At 53.0% G+C, this 15,091-nt stretch overlaps 1 protein-coding gene across 1 annotated transcript in view; it reads right to left on the reverse strand.

Moving 5' to 3' along the window:
• Positions 1 to 6,102: 6,102 nt before the first annotated feature.
• The window catches only part of PHLPP1 (PH domain and leucine rich repeat protein phosphatase 1), a 189,680-nt gene continuing 180,691 nt past the window's right edge, over positions 6,103 to 15,091 (reverse strand). Inside the window, exons 15-17 of the mRNA XM_066246453.1 lie at positions 13,493 to 13,687; positions 10,699 to 10,927; positions 6,103 to 8,223 (exon numbers count right to left, since the gene is read on the reverse strand). Of these exons, the coding sequence (XP_066102550.1) occupies positions 7,057 to 8,223; positions 10,699 to 10,927; positions 13,493 to 13,687 (1,591 nt within the window). The 3' untranslated portion in view covers positions 6,103 to 7,056. The remainder of the gene's footprint in view (positions 8,224 to 10,698; positions 10,928 to 13,492; positions 13,688 to 15,091) is intronic.

The raw sequence follows: 15,091 nt of genomic DNA on the forward strand, positions 1-15,091 counted from the left end.
AAGAATCATCAGAGAGATATCCTCTTCTGACTTACCTCTGTGGCAGGGCAAATTTTTAATTACTAAACATCTGCTCTTATAGAATCCTGCAAGGACCCTTCGAAGCTCCCAAAGCACCTTCCACCTTAGCCCTAATGCAGGTCAGGTACACCCATGTTCCCTTTCTGTCTCTGAGCCTCTTCATGTAGGTGGGGGAGGTCTGTTTCCGCCTTGCAGGTGGGGTTCCCATATGTGCATATGTAATTAGACTTGGTTATTTCCCTTGTTCATCGGTCCCCCCTGTAGGTTTCATTATTAGACCAGCCGAAAGCACTTTGAAGGTAGAGGAAAGTCCCCCCCTGCCCACATTTGCTTAATATTTATTGATCGTGGAGTCTGTATGACAAATGACCTGTCCTGGGCCCGATAAGCAATTTCAGAGAGAGATACAGTGAAATGCTTCAACAGTCGAAGTCATTCCCAGTCGCTTAGCATACCCAGAGACCAAGGTGAGGCCAGGGAGGAGGGGGGGGTTGGGGGCTTAACAGGACATTTTCCACTGCTCCAAAGAACTAGATTTATTAACTTGAACCACAGGACATTGTGGACAGGCAACCGATTTTTTAGTCTACCTAAACAAACACTGAAAATGACTCTGTCTCTTACCTGTACCGATGACGTTGAATGGCCTCCCAACAGCAGGACTCAAAGAGCAAGGGGCGGGTCTCCCCTCACGGGAGAGAAGGGGGTTCTGCAGACAGGGGACACCGGAATCCTCCATGCCATCCTTCAGCTACTGCCACCGTCAACGAAGTCATAAAGGTGACCTTTTGCCCCTGCTGCTTATGTCTATTTCCCCACTGGTTCAGAGCCCGGGGCAAGCAGAGGGAGGTTCCGGATGTGGACTGCCCAACGCCCACAGTCCCTCTGGGGCTGCCTGCTCTCACAAACCCCCTGCTGGAAAGTCTCTCCCTGCAGAGCCTGCTTCTCACATGCCACTCTTGGTCTCCTAACCCTCTTCCTAACTCCTTCACCGCTGAAACCATCATGCTCCCTACAAATAGTTGATTCATTGCCTCCGTCCTTCCTTAGGAAGGCTCAGGAAGGGAAATGAAGAACCTGGTGACAGATGACTGGTTCTGCCTGCTTGTTCAGGAGTTAGTGGGGAGCAGCCGACATGGGGGGCAATAAGCAAGCACCCCCATGGGGAGTCCTGGGAGTTAACGAGGAGCAACTGGCAGGATGTGGGTCCCTGTCCCTTCTTTGTTCCCTGGGGGTGGGAAGCCCTGTTGTCCCTCAGGAGTCACAGACAAGTATGAAGGCCACTGGGGGACAGGAAGAACTTCACACAGCACTGATGGGTTCTCAGTGACCACACTGCAGGGCTGGGATTTAGAGATTCTGAACTTGGGGCTGACCCATTGGCCATCTCAGACTGTGTGCCCGGCTATGCCCTGCCCCTCCCTGCCCCCCACGTTCTCGGTCACCTGCCTCTCCGTGGTGGATCATCACTGACTGAGATGTGGTTCCTGACTCGTCTGCACGCTCTCTGCCCACCCCTTCAGCAGGGCGGAGCTCACCCTGTTCACGGAGGACCCTTTCTCTTTGCAGCTCGGGGAAGAAGCTGCGAAAGACCACTCAACAGAGCGACATGGTTTGGGTTCTGCCGTGAAGCAGGAGCTCGGCGACCTCTTGAGACCGGTTCTGCCCTCTGAGGCTCAGCTGGGACGGGAGTGGATGGCCGGCCCGGGCCACGCTGCTGTGCTGTCCTGCGTGGGCCTTTCCTCCCCCACTCACACCCGCTCGGCCTTTGAAGACGTGTCAGAGATGGAGAACGGGCAGGACAAGCCCCACACATCACAATCCAAGAAATACCCAAGATGCACGTTTGAAGAGTGGAGGAGTCATAGCAATGTTGCCTTACATGTCAAGGACATGTAGACAGCATTGTAATCCATGCCTAAAGAAATTTCTAGAAAAAAAACCCTGATGGGTTTACCTGTGAGATAGGATGGTTGCAGGGTACTTCCTCTCCTGAAGAAGGATGCTTGAATGTGCTGAGGGAGGCAAGGGTGTGACACACAGTTTATTTCGATGAACTATTTTTAACCCACTAACATGCTCTAGGAAAAGGAATATTCCAGTAGTTCTTAAAATGAATTGCATAGATGAAAAAAAACCCCACAAAATATTTTGGGTGCATGGTCTATTCCTGGCTTCCAGGGCAAGTTCTACTGATTTAAGAACCTCCCAATGCTAACCGTGGAACAGTTTTCTTAAACTCAGAAAAGCAAATGACCTCTAAAATGAGCCAAAAAAATAAAAAGTCAACATCTGGAGGGGCAACATTTGGGAAACGTACCTTTGGTGTAATTTCAACGGTTCTTTCCATTGGTAAGATTAGTAATTAGGGAAAAGGACAAGTTCATTGGAATAAGACCTAAGAAATAGTAATGAATAGAACATACTTGAAATTTCACTCTGAAAACAGTTCCCTTCCATGCCTTCAGAGAGGTATGCTAATGGGAATAGTTTTAGTCGTAAGCAGATGGGAGAAAATTCTTCAAGTGTCTGCCGTTCCCCCCTTTGAACAGGATGGAACACTGTGTTTCTGGTCTGGGATAAAATGAGGGCACTAATGAAGCGGAGCCCAACAAAAACAGTGCTTGTTTTGGGGCACTTCAATTCAGGGCAGGGGATGGCATGACTTCCTACTTGACAACACAGCCCAGAAGATGAAAGGCACCCTCAGGAACCCATTCTCCCATCAACCTCTGTCTTCTAGAAGAAAGGGGACAACATGCACCCCTCCTCCAAGCCCCTCACCCTCGGGACACTTTTCTAAGTGGTCAGGGCAATGGGCTTGCCAAATTAAGTCTGACCTTGGCTGCAGTTTTGGTATTTGGGTGGTGGTGAGGAAATAAAAACAATTTCAGAGTAATCTTTCAAACACACAGCCATTGGAATCAGCTCACGACCAATGAATAATAGTGAAATGGGACAAAATTTGCATTTCCACAAAAGGTATGTTGAGGGTGGATTTAAAGAAAATGGAATTCAATGGCAAGAAAAGAAATGAGAAAAGCTTATTTTCTTGACCATTACTGCATGTTTCTCTCTCTCTCTTTTGAACAATTCAATAGATGTTTCCCTAAGCATTTTCAATCTAAAAAGGTACTTCTGCTGTGTTCCCAATTATCTTCTTTCTGGCCACCCTTAATGCTTCATTTACAACAATGACAAAAATACTTCCACCTACGTGAGGCTTTGCTATCTACAGATTGCCTCAAACGCATGACCTGGTTTACTCACTGGGGAGGCAGATGGAGCAGATAGTATATTATAAGAACGCTATCTCCCGATGGGTTGGGATGAATTCACAGTGCCTTGCATGAGCAGTCACAGGGGAGTCACACGATCGAATGGGAACTGTTCACTGGGCAGTGCCAGGAATGAGCTGTCAGGTGTTGACTTGGAAGATTCAAAGCACAGTGCAGATTTTTATGTATTTACTTCCTACCATGGGGAGTGGGGCACTGGATGGGTCTTGGGGATACTGACCTCTCTCCCAGGTCAATGCAATGACTCTGGTCTGCGTGTCAATTTCTCCTGGGAGAACAGTGCCCATCCCGGGAACCAGTGGCCATCCATTGTACCACCTCACGAGGCAGACCTCCACAGGTGCAATGACGCACTGCCTCCTCCACAGGGTAGGATTGCTTTCCCACCAGTAACGTAAACTTGGTTTCTTCTGGAAGCCCAGAGGAAGGATGAAGAAGGATCAAGCATTAAGGCAACTTCTACCCAGAGTCTAACCTCACCAGCAGGTGGTGCTGTGACAAAAGCAATCAAGAGAAACAAGGCCACACAGGTTGAGTGTCCAGGCTCCGGAACTGGCCACGGTGCCCTCTTCAAAGGCAGCATTCTGTGGGTACACATGCGGTCAACCTGGCACCGGACAACGTCTGGGTCCTCAACTGGGAGCTGAGGTCGCCAGCAAGGCTGCAAGCCTTCTCAGCGCTTCTGAAAGCTTCTGCTCCAACCTCTCCCGGCCTTTCCTGGCTACCTGCTCCTCCCAGCAGGCGGCGTGCCAGTCTCGCTCGCTCATATTCACTCTGGGGAGAGCCCTTGGCTGCGGGATCTTCAAACACTAAGCACTTTGCAGTTTACACGTATCATCTGATGCTACGGTGATGGGAAGAGAAAAGAAACTCCTCAGAAATTAACTGGGGGGCTCCCACCAAGAGCAAGGAGACTGGAAGTGTCTCCGCCTCTTTGGCCATGTAAACACTCCCGTTCTCTTCAGCCACAGGCCTATCGACCCCAAGTTCCCAAAGGGCAAAGTTTTGTCCTTCAACTCCACAGTCCTTCTATGTCAGGTATGTTCAGTGTGACTTAACGGTACAGTAAACAGAGAAACAGCACTAAATGAGCTGGTGGGCCATGGCACCGAGCCGCACCTGGTCTCCGCCATCAGCCACAGAAGTTAGGAAATGAGGGAGGTCTCCATGGGGCACTGGACGGTCCCATTCACTTCCCCCTGCACAGAGCGCAGCTGTGGGACCCGCTGTGGGCTCCTCCAAACACTGCTGCCTCAGCTGGCCACAATCAGGCAAGTGCTGACCCCTCTGGTGGGCAGCTACAGAAAAAGCCACACTGCTGGGCAGGTGTGCCCCACCTCAGGCAGCACACAGGGGGTTGAAGAACTGCAGACATCAGAGGGGTTGAAGAACTGCAGACATCAGAGAACCGGCCCAGTCTTCAGGTGTGAAACCCGGCGCCAGCAAGGGCTGAGGGAGGCAGGTGCCGGAGGGGCGCTGGGCTCAGGGAGGCTGATGTGGCTCAGCTCTCGGTCTAGAGCCCAGAGCTCAGCCTGCGCTCAACAGGCCTGTTCATTGCTTACTGATGCCTTACTGGGCCGAGAAGAGCTCAATCTACTTTCACGGCCCTCGTGGTTTTCAAAGAGCATGCCGTGCAGGTAAGAAGACACAGAATGAAGCATGGATGTGACCAAGACAAGGCCAGTCCACGGATCTGGCCACCAAACACAGGACCAACAGCCCATTACCACGTCTACAAGCTGAGAGATATTCATCGGAATCACTCAAGGGCAGACCTGAAGGAAGAGAGGAGACAGGTCTATCTGGGAAGCTGGTCCACGTGAGACAGAGAAGACCAACAGGATCTTCAACACTTAGTGCACGTGCAGGGGCGGGGCTATAGGGCGTATTAGGGGCCAGCAGTCAGCTAGGAATACTGGGTTTCCTGGGGGTCTCCATGGCACTGCCATTACTTGCCCCAGCAGTGGAGAGTCAGCCAAGCAGCTTCTGCTTTTCAACTGTTCAACTAAAGGTATATGAAATAAAGGTGCCTTAACTTGTTCTTGTGCTCAAGGGGCCCGAGAGAATCGGAGATGGGGATGGACTTGTGAGAGTTTTTCAGGAACTTCCTCAATGTAACCTCTGCCTGTCCCCCCCCCCTTTTTTTTGTATTTTCTCTGAAGCTGGAAACGGGGAGAGACAGTCAGACAGACTCCCGCATGCGCCCGACTGGGATCCACCTGGCACGCCCACCAGGGAGCGATGCTCTGCCCCTCCAGGGCGTCGCTCTGTCGTGACCAGAGCCACTCTAGCGCCTGAGGCAGAGGCCACAGAGCCATCCTCAGCGCCAGGCCATCTTTGCTCCAATGGAGCCTTGGCTGCGGGAGGGGAAGAGAGAGACAGAGAGGAAGGGGGGGGTGGAGAAGCAAATGGGCACTTCTCCTATGTGCCCTGGCCGGGAATCGAACCCAGGTCCCCCCGCACGCCAGGCCGACGCTCTACTGCTGAGCCAACCGGCCAGGGCTGCCTGCCCCCCTTTGAACACCTCGCCTACACAGTAATAAATGTTTATAGAAGGGCTGTAAGATCGACTGACTGTTCCCATCACTAGTCCCAAGGTCGAGGACCACCTCAGTCAATGGGGTTTAACCTGTTGGTTGTCTTTTTTCCCTTCAAAAAGAAATCAAAGCCCAGAAATCTGAAAACACCAACGTTCCACCTAGTCACTTCCAACCCAACCTGTTGTGACTGTCGTCTGCAAGACACATCTGGCCACTGAGACAAAAGAGGATGGGTGTGGTACTTGTAAAGTCGGTATTTATTATAACAAAAATTATGACATGTTCATGTGGGCATTCTGCTTGAATATAACTCTTGGTGTGTAAATGCTCTAGCTGCACTCGACCCAGTCATGCTGATTGTGGCAGCAGTAAGGGACACAATGGGAAAGTGTCTGCAAAGGTTGAGGGGCCGGGTGGGGGCGGGAGAGGGAGGGGAGGCTCAGAGGCCCCTTTGGCTGCACTTCATGAACTAGGGATGGGTTAGGAGGTGGGCGGGGTGGGAAGGCTCCTCAGAGGGGTGGGAGATGTCAGTTGTTTAGACTGTGTCCTTAACGCCAAAGCTACAAAACATCTGAAGCATCACTATACAACACTGAGCTATTTACAATAAAAATTTCTCAATCAACTGTTCTCTCAGAGAAAATTAGTGAATCCCAGTGACTTAAGTCACCTGACAGAGTAAAGCAACTCCTAGGAGTTAGTCTCCATATTCTACAAATGTCTATCATTTTCAAGACAAAAACAAAACAAAACAAAACAAAAAAACCTTCCCCCCCCGCCCCCTCACCCAGAATTACAATATTATTAAATCATTTAGCACTGGCAGCCTGTCCTGCCTTCCAAACAAACAAAAACAATAAAAAGACATTTTAAAAAATATTACATTATCATTAACTGTTTCTCTATAATATATTAAACCTTTTGTTCTTTGTCTTTACACATCTGATATGTTAGGAAAAGAAGTTAACAAATTTAAATCATATCGGTAAAGCATCACTAGAAGAAAAGTGGTAATTATTTTAAAAATCACCAACAGGAAGAACCTACAGGCTAGCTGGAAAGACAGGTGGGGAGAGTCAGCGAGAAGGGCGTGGAGTAAACCCCTGGTTTAATGCGAGCCTGTGAGACTCTGCAACGCAGTCTTTCACGGTTCCTTTATTCCAAGGCGCACCAGGCGGTCATGGTCAAGGTCAAGGTCATAGCGGCGTGTCGCAGTAGTCTGGCAACGGCTCCGCGGGGCACAGCCATGGGGGCTGCGCGTGCGGCTGTGCGTGAGGCTGCGCGGGAGGCGCCTGCTGCTGCTGGTGGTGCTTCATAATCTCCTTGACCTCCTCCTCCAGCTCGGGCGGGATGATGAACTGATCCTCGGGGTCTGGCTGGGCCGGTGCGGCGAAGTAACCCCCAGGCTTGCGGAGAGGCGCGTCGGTTGCGACCTCTATCACATTGTGGCTCCTCTCCTGCGGCGCCACGGAGCCGTTCGCCCTGCGGCGCCCGATGGTCCCCACGGCGGCCAAGTCCGCCTTCCTGGGCAGCCCCAGCTCGTCCTCGTTGGCGCTGATGACGATGCCCTCGTCGCTGGCCTCGGCCGGCACGTGCAGCAGGGGCTGCTGCTTGTCCCTGTCCTTGGCGCGGCCGCAGTGGATGTCTACCTCCACCTCCACACGGCTGCCGTTGCTAAAGACGCCTTCGATGGGCTCCTCGTCGTCGCTGTCCAGGCCGTTGTCGGAGAAGGCGCTGGAGAAGGTGGCGCTGGACAGCTGGCGCTGGAAGGAGCTGGACAGGCAGGCGGGGTGCAGCAGGCAGCGTGGCTCGCTGGGGTAGGCGGGGCCGCTCTCGCCCAGCGCCCCGGGCGCCGGCTCGTCCGAGGCGGTGGAGCCCACCTCGCTGCTCATCTCTGACGTGGACAGTTCACTGCTGATCTCCGAGGCCATGCCGCTGCTGGACGACGGCATGCCTAGCCCGTCCGCCGGCCGGTCCTTGATCACCATGCTGACGGACGGGGGGAAGATGCCCGGGCTGGGCGGCGGCACGGCCCCACCGGCGCCCAGCTCGCAGCAGCAAAAGCTGTCCTCGGCCACGCTGAGCTGCACCACCACGGCGCTGATGCTATCGTGGCAGCCGTAGCTCTGCGCCAGCGTACACAGCTTCTTGGCGGCGGCCAGGGCGTCGGGCACATTGCGCACGGCCGCCACAGCCTCCTCAATGGACAGGCTGTCCCACAGGCCCTTACTGCCCAGGATGAAGAACTCGTCCTGGGGGGTCAGGGCTACAGACTGCACGTGGGGCCGGGGCACCACACTGGGGTGGAGGAACGTGTAGCCCAGGATGCGGGTGGACTCGGTCACTCCGTTCACCTTGCCGTCCTGGAAGAGGGGGGTTTCCAAGCAGACATTAACACGGAGCACAGGCGGCGACCTCCCTCGGGCCTCCTGCCTGGGCACCCCAGCGCTTGTGTGCCACAAAGCGAGGGACTGCTCACCCTATGATGAGTGGTCAGTGGACACCTGAAAAAGGAGGGACTAAAGGGGCCATGGTCACACTGGGTTCTAAAGCAAACCACCATCTAGCCCGACGCAGCGACACTGGTCACTGTCATCTCCTGTAACCCGCGGAGAGGAAGGGCCTTCCTGCAACAACCCAGTCCTGAGTCCTGAACAGACACGCGAGGCAGGTATGGTCCAAAGTAATGCCCCCAATCTTAGCACTACTCCCCAACAGTACATCAACCACAGGCCCAGAGGAGACACTGTTTTTAAGAAGGTAAAAAAACCCAAAACTGGTGCAGAGCATCTTGGTGTGACTCACTGGGTCGGAATGCCCGTGCTGAGAGGTGGACGCTAAGGCAGAGGGGCCAGTTCCCACCCCTTCCCAGAACCCACGCTGCTGGTGACAAAGTCCCCTGGCTTTAGTTCACTCGGCTACATGCCACTGCGATCACGAGCCCAAGTTTCAGCCCCTTTGTGGGTACAAGACCTTTGCCCGGAACCGGAGGGGAGGAGGGGCTGGCCCCAACCAAGTACCAGCTCGGTTCTTCGTTCAAGCCGAGGGTCTCAGGTCTGTAACTTGCCTCCTCACGCCCCTCCTTTCAACGGCTTTTCCAGGGAAGCTCCATTCGGACAAACGCAACTTTCCACGTGTGTCTGGGACTAGGCAACAGAGACAGTCCCGCACTCTCCCTGGAAGCCAGAGTTTCTTCCGGAGGGCAGCTGTCCCTTTTCCCTCCCCACCTCCTTCCTTCACCTTCACGCAGGGTGGGCCCAGGTGTCTGCTTGGTGTTCTCAGGGAGCCTGCTGCGACCCTGAACCACCCTGCCATGACACACTCACAAGCAGGCAGAGTTCTTAGAAGGAAAGTGACTAAAACGGGGCTTCAAGCATGATTTTCAGCTCCCTTGAGTCTACTAATCTAATGTAATTTGTTGCTCCTTGAAGTGGGTATTTGGCAAAACTGACCCTTGCTGAGCTGCCCAGCCTTTTAGATCTCGCTGCATCAGGACCAAAGCTCACATGTCTGTGTCAGGGGTGCGTCTGCGCGGGCACATGTGTGTGTTGGGGTGTACCTCAAGTTAGAGAAGTAACAAAACCAAAGGGGGTCAAGAATCAGCAATGCAGACAAAAGTGAGGAGGAGGAGGAGAAGGAGAGACAGAGAAAATAGGAGAAAATTTCTGAAGCACAAACACGGGTGCATTTATGTAGCAGAAATCGTTAACCTTTGCATTGTGTAATGTGGGGTGTCTGACCCAATCCACGCTGCCCCACCTTAGCCTCTGCTCCATGACATCGTGTCTACTACCTAATGTAACCTTCTCTGCTCCCAGAACAGAGGCAGGCAGCCGAAATCGACACAGAGACTCCTTTGCACAGTGACCCCAAGCCTTCATCTACCTCCTTGTGGTCCTTAGCAAAGCCTGTCTGGTCTCAGCAGACCTCTTCTCTCCTGCGCTGCCAACTTTCACTGCTGCTTCCCTGAGCTGCACAGGCCTGTGGGCTTCATCGTCCATACAAGACTGGAAACCTCCGGGGGGCAGATGTGTCTGTGGGGGTCACTTCTGTATCCCCCGCCCCCTCAGCTGCCAGGTGCTGATACGGTGTGATGAGCTGGTGACTGGGGCAGGGCAGGGCTGTGAGAGCCCACGCGGAAGGTGAGCTGCTGGGAGTCGTTATCATGCGTATGACTTGTGCCAGGCTTTCTCAGCAGGGCACTACTGACATGTTGGGCCAAGTCATTCTTTATTGTGGGCTGTCCTGTGCATTCTAGGATTCTCAGCAGTGTCCCTGCCCCTACATGCCCAAAGCACTCTCTGCCCCAGTTGTGACAACGAAAATATGTCCAGCCATTGCGAAATGTCCTGAGGGGGCAAAATCACCCTCGGCTGAAAAACATTCACTGCGTGACTCAAAAGGAACAGGAGGTATGACCCCAAATAACAGCTTGTTCATTTCCACTGATACAGTAGCCTTGACGACAGGACAGATCTATTACTGTTCTCACTTCACAGATGAGGAAACTGAGGCTTGTGAAGTTTTCACTGGCAGAGCGAGGATATGGATAGCAGCAGTGGAATCTAAGGGGAGGAGCCATCACCCACCAACCAAACCAGTGCCCCTGTGAGGACCAGCGGGACAGGACTGTGGAGCACAGGGCACAGACCCTGACCCTGAACAGTGTATTATTCTGAGCATCATCATGTCTTCACACCTATCATACACAGAATTTGCTTTGTGACACTAGGAATCTGGGATCTGAATTTTAAATAACTTCAAAGAGCATTCTTTGGAGGGACATGCTCCCTGGCCCTGCCCTCCTTCCATCCTAGAAACACTCTCTCTCTCCTCACCTCAGTGATGATGGCCTTGTGCTGTTTAATTCTCTTCAGTTCCTCCTCGCAGCTCATGACGTACGACCTGGACAGCGGCAGCGGCTTCCCGTTCCGACAGAGAACTGTCTGGCACTTGCCCACGTTAGCAGAGGTCAAGGTGAAGGACCCTCCGGGGTCCACTGGGTCATGCTTGATATGACAGAGGACAGCAGCACCTCCAAGTTTCTGCCCAGCAGTTCCAAGTTTCCTGAAATCCAAAGAGAGGGTGTCACCGCCCCTCGTGGCCTGTCGTGTGTCAGCTTTGTGACAACAGAGGACTGTGCCGCTGAACAGGGCAAGGAGACGGATGCTGGGGCTCGAGTCGGCCTCTTCACCCACGTGGGTGCCACTCCACTTTTGGGGGGGCAGGAGCCCATGGGGCCTGGCACATACCCACACGGGCGGATGTCTGCTCACCACGGGGTGAAGGGCCACTTGTCCACTGCAAGGCCCAGGAGCTGATGTGGCATACAAGAGCCCCTGTCCTGCTGGGCCCAGCCTGCTCTGCCCATCTCAGCGCCCTGCAGAGACAGTGGGCAAGTGACCACTGGAAGCTCTCCCCGCTCCTCTCTCGGCCCTCTGCTCCCAGGAGAGGGACTGAAGGGACCACTTCCTTAGGAGCAGGTGCAGACACATTTACACACCAACACACAGACCCTCGCATCACCTGACCCCCCTGTCCCCCTGCAACACGGATCTCTGCTGGGAGGAGCTCTGACGTATTGGACCATCGTGTTCTTGCTCTAGACGGTGAAGACCTGCTGGACCAGTGATGCCAATGCTAGAATGGTCACAGGAAAGACATTCTAGCAATCAAGCTCCAAAGTGCTTTCATTTGTGACCATCCATCCACAGATCCACTGAATAATACACAAAGCACCAGCCATTCCCAACGATCAGGGGGAGCTCAGAACTGCTATCACAAGCCCCATGGATGGTGGTGCCAGCCAGACCCCTGCTGGACCTGGGTGCACAGGAGCACATGGTTAAGATAGACAGACAGACGCCTGTGTATAGGGCGGACCCCTCAAGTACTGTCAGCTCCTGTCTCCTGTCTCAGTCAGGCAGGTGACCACACTAGCGATGGGAGCCAGGGCTGCCTATGAGCCCATGTCCTACACGAAGAACGTACAATTCTTCCAAGGACCGGAAAGATCACCACATCCCATATCCTGTTAACAAGGAGGGAGAGTCAGAGGCCCACGAATGACTGTGAGGGCCCACGAATGACCGTGAAGCAGTCTGGGTCGCACACCCGACTCCTGGACACCCACAGCCGGATGCGGCTCGCAGCCCTGCCTCACGGTGCTACTTTCTTCCTGCAAAGGCACAGCGATGCTGAGCTGGGCAGAAACAGGGTGGGCTGTGGGAGGGGCAGCTGGTTATGAGAGTTCAAGGTTACCATCCAGTGCTGGAGGGTCTATGACAAGTAGGCCTCTTGGGGGGGTGTGAAGGGTGTGTGTGTGTGCATGTGAGGGTGTCAGTGTGCAAGTGTGCATATGTTATCTCTCTGCTTTTCTGCTAGGACAAGATGGGAGTGAACGAAGAAAAGCAGGCAGATGTCCCCGGCAGCTGGAATGTTCTCTGGAGTCCCACTGCCCGAGGTCAAACTCTGGCTGCACCTTCTCAAGACTCTTAGAGCAACATGTCTCCACTCTCTGTACCTAAGCTTCCCACCAGTGATGTAAGAACAGTACCACTGCCTATCTCACTGGGTACATTTAGAGCATTCAATAAGGTATGCTGAAGGATGGCCAGTACATAGAAAAGACTCACGAAATAGTAGCTACGAGCAGGACTGACCTGGACATGCCCACTGAGACTCTGAAAGACAGAGGTGAGGCTTGCGGCAAGGAGCCTCCCTGGGCTTGCCCTGCCGGCTCCTCAAGAGCTCCTCATGACCCAGGGGAACTTGAAAGGCTTCTCTGGACCAGCATTCCTTAGCAGATCCTTTTTCTACCCCTATTCCAAAGACACTTCCTCTGGAAGACTATCAAGGGAGAGAAAAAGGAGAAAAAGACAGTCCTTGTTCCCATGACCTTTCCAGCACTCTCCACTTAGTGGTCCCTCATAAGCAAGTGTTTGCAGGACAATGTGAACAGACACACTGTCTTTAAGGCCTCCAAAGCCATTAAAGTGACAAAAGAATGAGCAAACCTTTGAATGAGGGAATGCTTATAACATTCAGCCCTAAGAGTTACAAACACTCCAGAATTTCTATGGTGACCTGAGCTCTAGACAACAGCCCAGGAACTCTGCCGGTAGCACTGGCCTGAACACTTCACAAGGGGCAAAACAGTGCGTGAAGAACGCTTTCACTCGCAGCCTAGCAGCTGACCATCCTCCGTTTACAAAGGACTGTATGGTCGCAAACCAGGGGCAGCTTTCCCTGGGTGAACATCCTGCGGTAGGCACCGTCCACGTCAAAGAGGAGTCCACCCACCCAAAAGGTCTGATGCGCCCCTGGAGCGGGCAGGATTTGGGGGGGAGGGCGAAGCGTGCTGTAAACAGTCGTGCAAACCTGAAACTGTGACATGCCCGTGAGGTCCGGTTCTAACAGAAGCAAAATCCCTGTCGTTGACGTGGCCTACGACAAAGCTGTCAACACACCAGCATGTCTCAGGTGGCACGGAGCCTATCCCTGGCGCTGGGGCAAAACCCAGTTGCCTGACTGCACCTCACATGCCCGTACCCCACAGCAAAGCTTGGAGGTTACTAGGCGCCTGGTTTTCTAACCAGAGGGCAAACACACCGACAGGGACAGCCGGGTTACCTTTGCATCACAATGAACGTGTTGACCATGTACTCTTCCTCATTCTTGGTCTTCTGCAGCTCTTCCGCCAGGATGTCGCTCATGGTGCACTGCAGAAGGTAGGGTACTTCCACGTTGCGGTCCCCGTCAAACACACCGTACAGTGCCTCCCGGCTGTCGCAGAAGTTATTCACCGACAGGGCGGCCACACACAGCCTGCCAGGCAAGAAAGTGTCAGTGCTGAGCAGGAGCCTTCAGCGGCCACGGCAACTCACCCAGTCTCCCCCGGAGCTGTCTGCCCGTCCCAACTCCGGGACTCCAGATGGGCTGAGAACAGGTTGCTGGACCCCAGTGAATTCACAGCCACTAACGGTCTGTGAGCAAAGGAGAATGACCAACACACATTTACGCTTCACACATGGCTTCCTGCGCGCTTATCTTCAGATGACATTATTTTTTAATTGGCAGCAAAAAGAGAGAGAGACACGGAAAATAACATGGTTACGAATCCCTGTGTCCATATTCATTCACAAACAGTAATTAAAATAAAGTGCCAACTAAGACCCTGGATAAACATGAAAAAATGTTGGAAAAGTATAAACACACGAAAGGCCTCACATTCTAAGGCCGTCACATATGTAACTCAGGGGATGGATCCTGACGACAACCGTACGAGGACAGGCAGTGTTTTCAGTGCCATCCCCCAGACGAGAAACAGCAGCCCAGAGAGGTTGAGCAACTGCCCCAGGTCACACAGCCAGTGAGCATGGTGCCCAGGTGCACAGCCAGGAAGTCTGGCTCTTGGGTCAGTCCTGTCCAACGCCTGCCTCCATTTATTAAGAAAAATAAGGCATCCCTAGTTATTTGGCAATTAATGGCAAAGTAAAATTTAATAATAGAATATCAAATCATCTTATAATTCTGTCTTCCTTCCCTAAGCTCCCCTTATGAGTCAAAATGGGGGGGAGTTGAAAAAAAAAAAAGAAAATGATGTGTTTTTTTAAAAAGTATAGTAGCGAATTTTCCTTTCTGCCAAAGCTTCCTGTTTGCTTTTCAGTCTAAGGAAGAATTTAATTTGTCCAAGCAAAGCGCCCAGCTTGGCTTTCCCCAAAGGATTCACAGTGACCCAACAAGGAGGCAGCACAGCGTCCCCAGGGCAGGAGAGACAGAGAAGGGAGCACGCACATGTCCCCAGGCTTAGAGGCAGGGACAGCCACAGTTCTGGCCTTCCCCCCAGAGGGCAAGCACCCAAGCTCCTTGTTTACATAACCCTCTAGCTGCAAGTCAGAAAGTTTTAGCTTCCGCCGGCAAAACCACAGGTAAGAGAGCAAGGGACACAGAGCGAGGGCCGGGGTGGCGTGGGCCTCGGAGATACGGGTCGCGTGCTTAGCTTTGACTGGGGTGGCGCTGTGCAGGTGGGTTCCTGTCAGGACGGTCCAACTATCTGGGTGCTTATCCTGTGCGTGTTCCTCCGTGCCAGTGCTGTACTGCATGCAACCACGTCTCCCACAAGGTAAGGGTGGAAGGAGAGACCACACAAACAGGAGGTTAACTGGTCACTGCTTGATTATTACCGACAAGCGGATAACACATTTTAATATGCAGAAATGTACAAACACC

This window comes from Saccopteryx bilineata, chromosome 11 (genome assembly GCF_036850765.1).
Source record: "Saccopteryx bilineata isolate mSacBil1 chromosome 11, mSacBil1_pri_phased_curated, whole genome shotgun sequence".
Lineage (NCBI taxonomy): Eukaryota > Metazoa > Chordata > Mammalia > Chiroptera > Emballonuridae > Saccopteryx > Saccopteryx bilineata.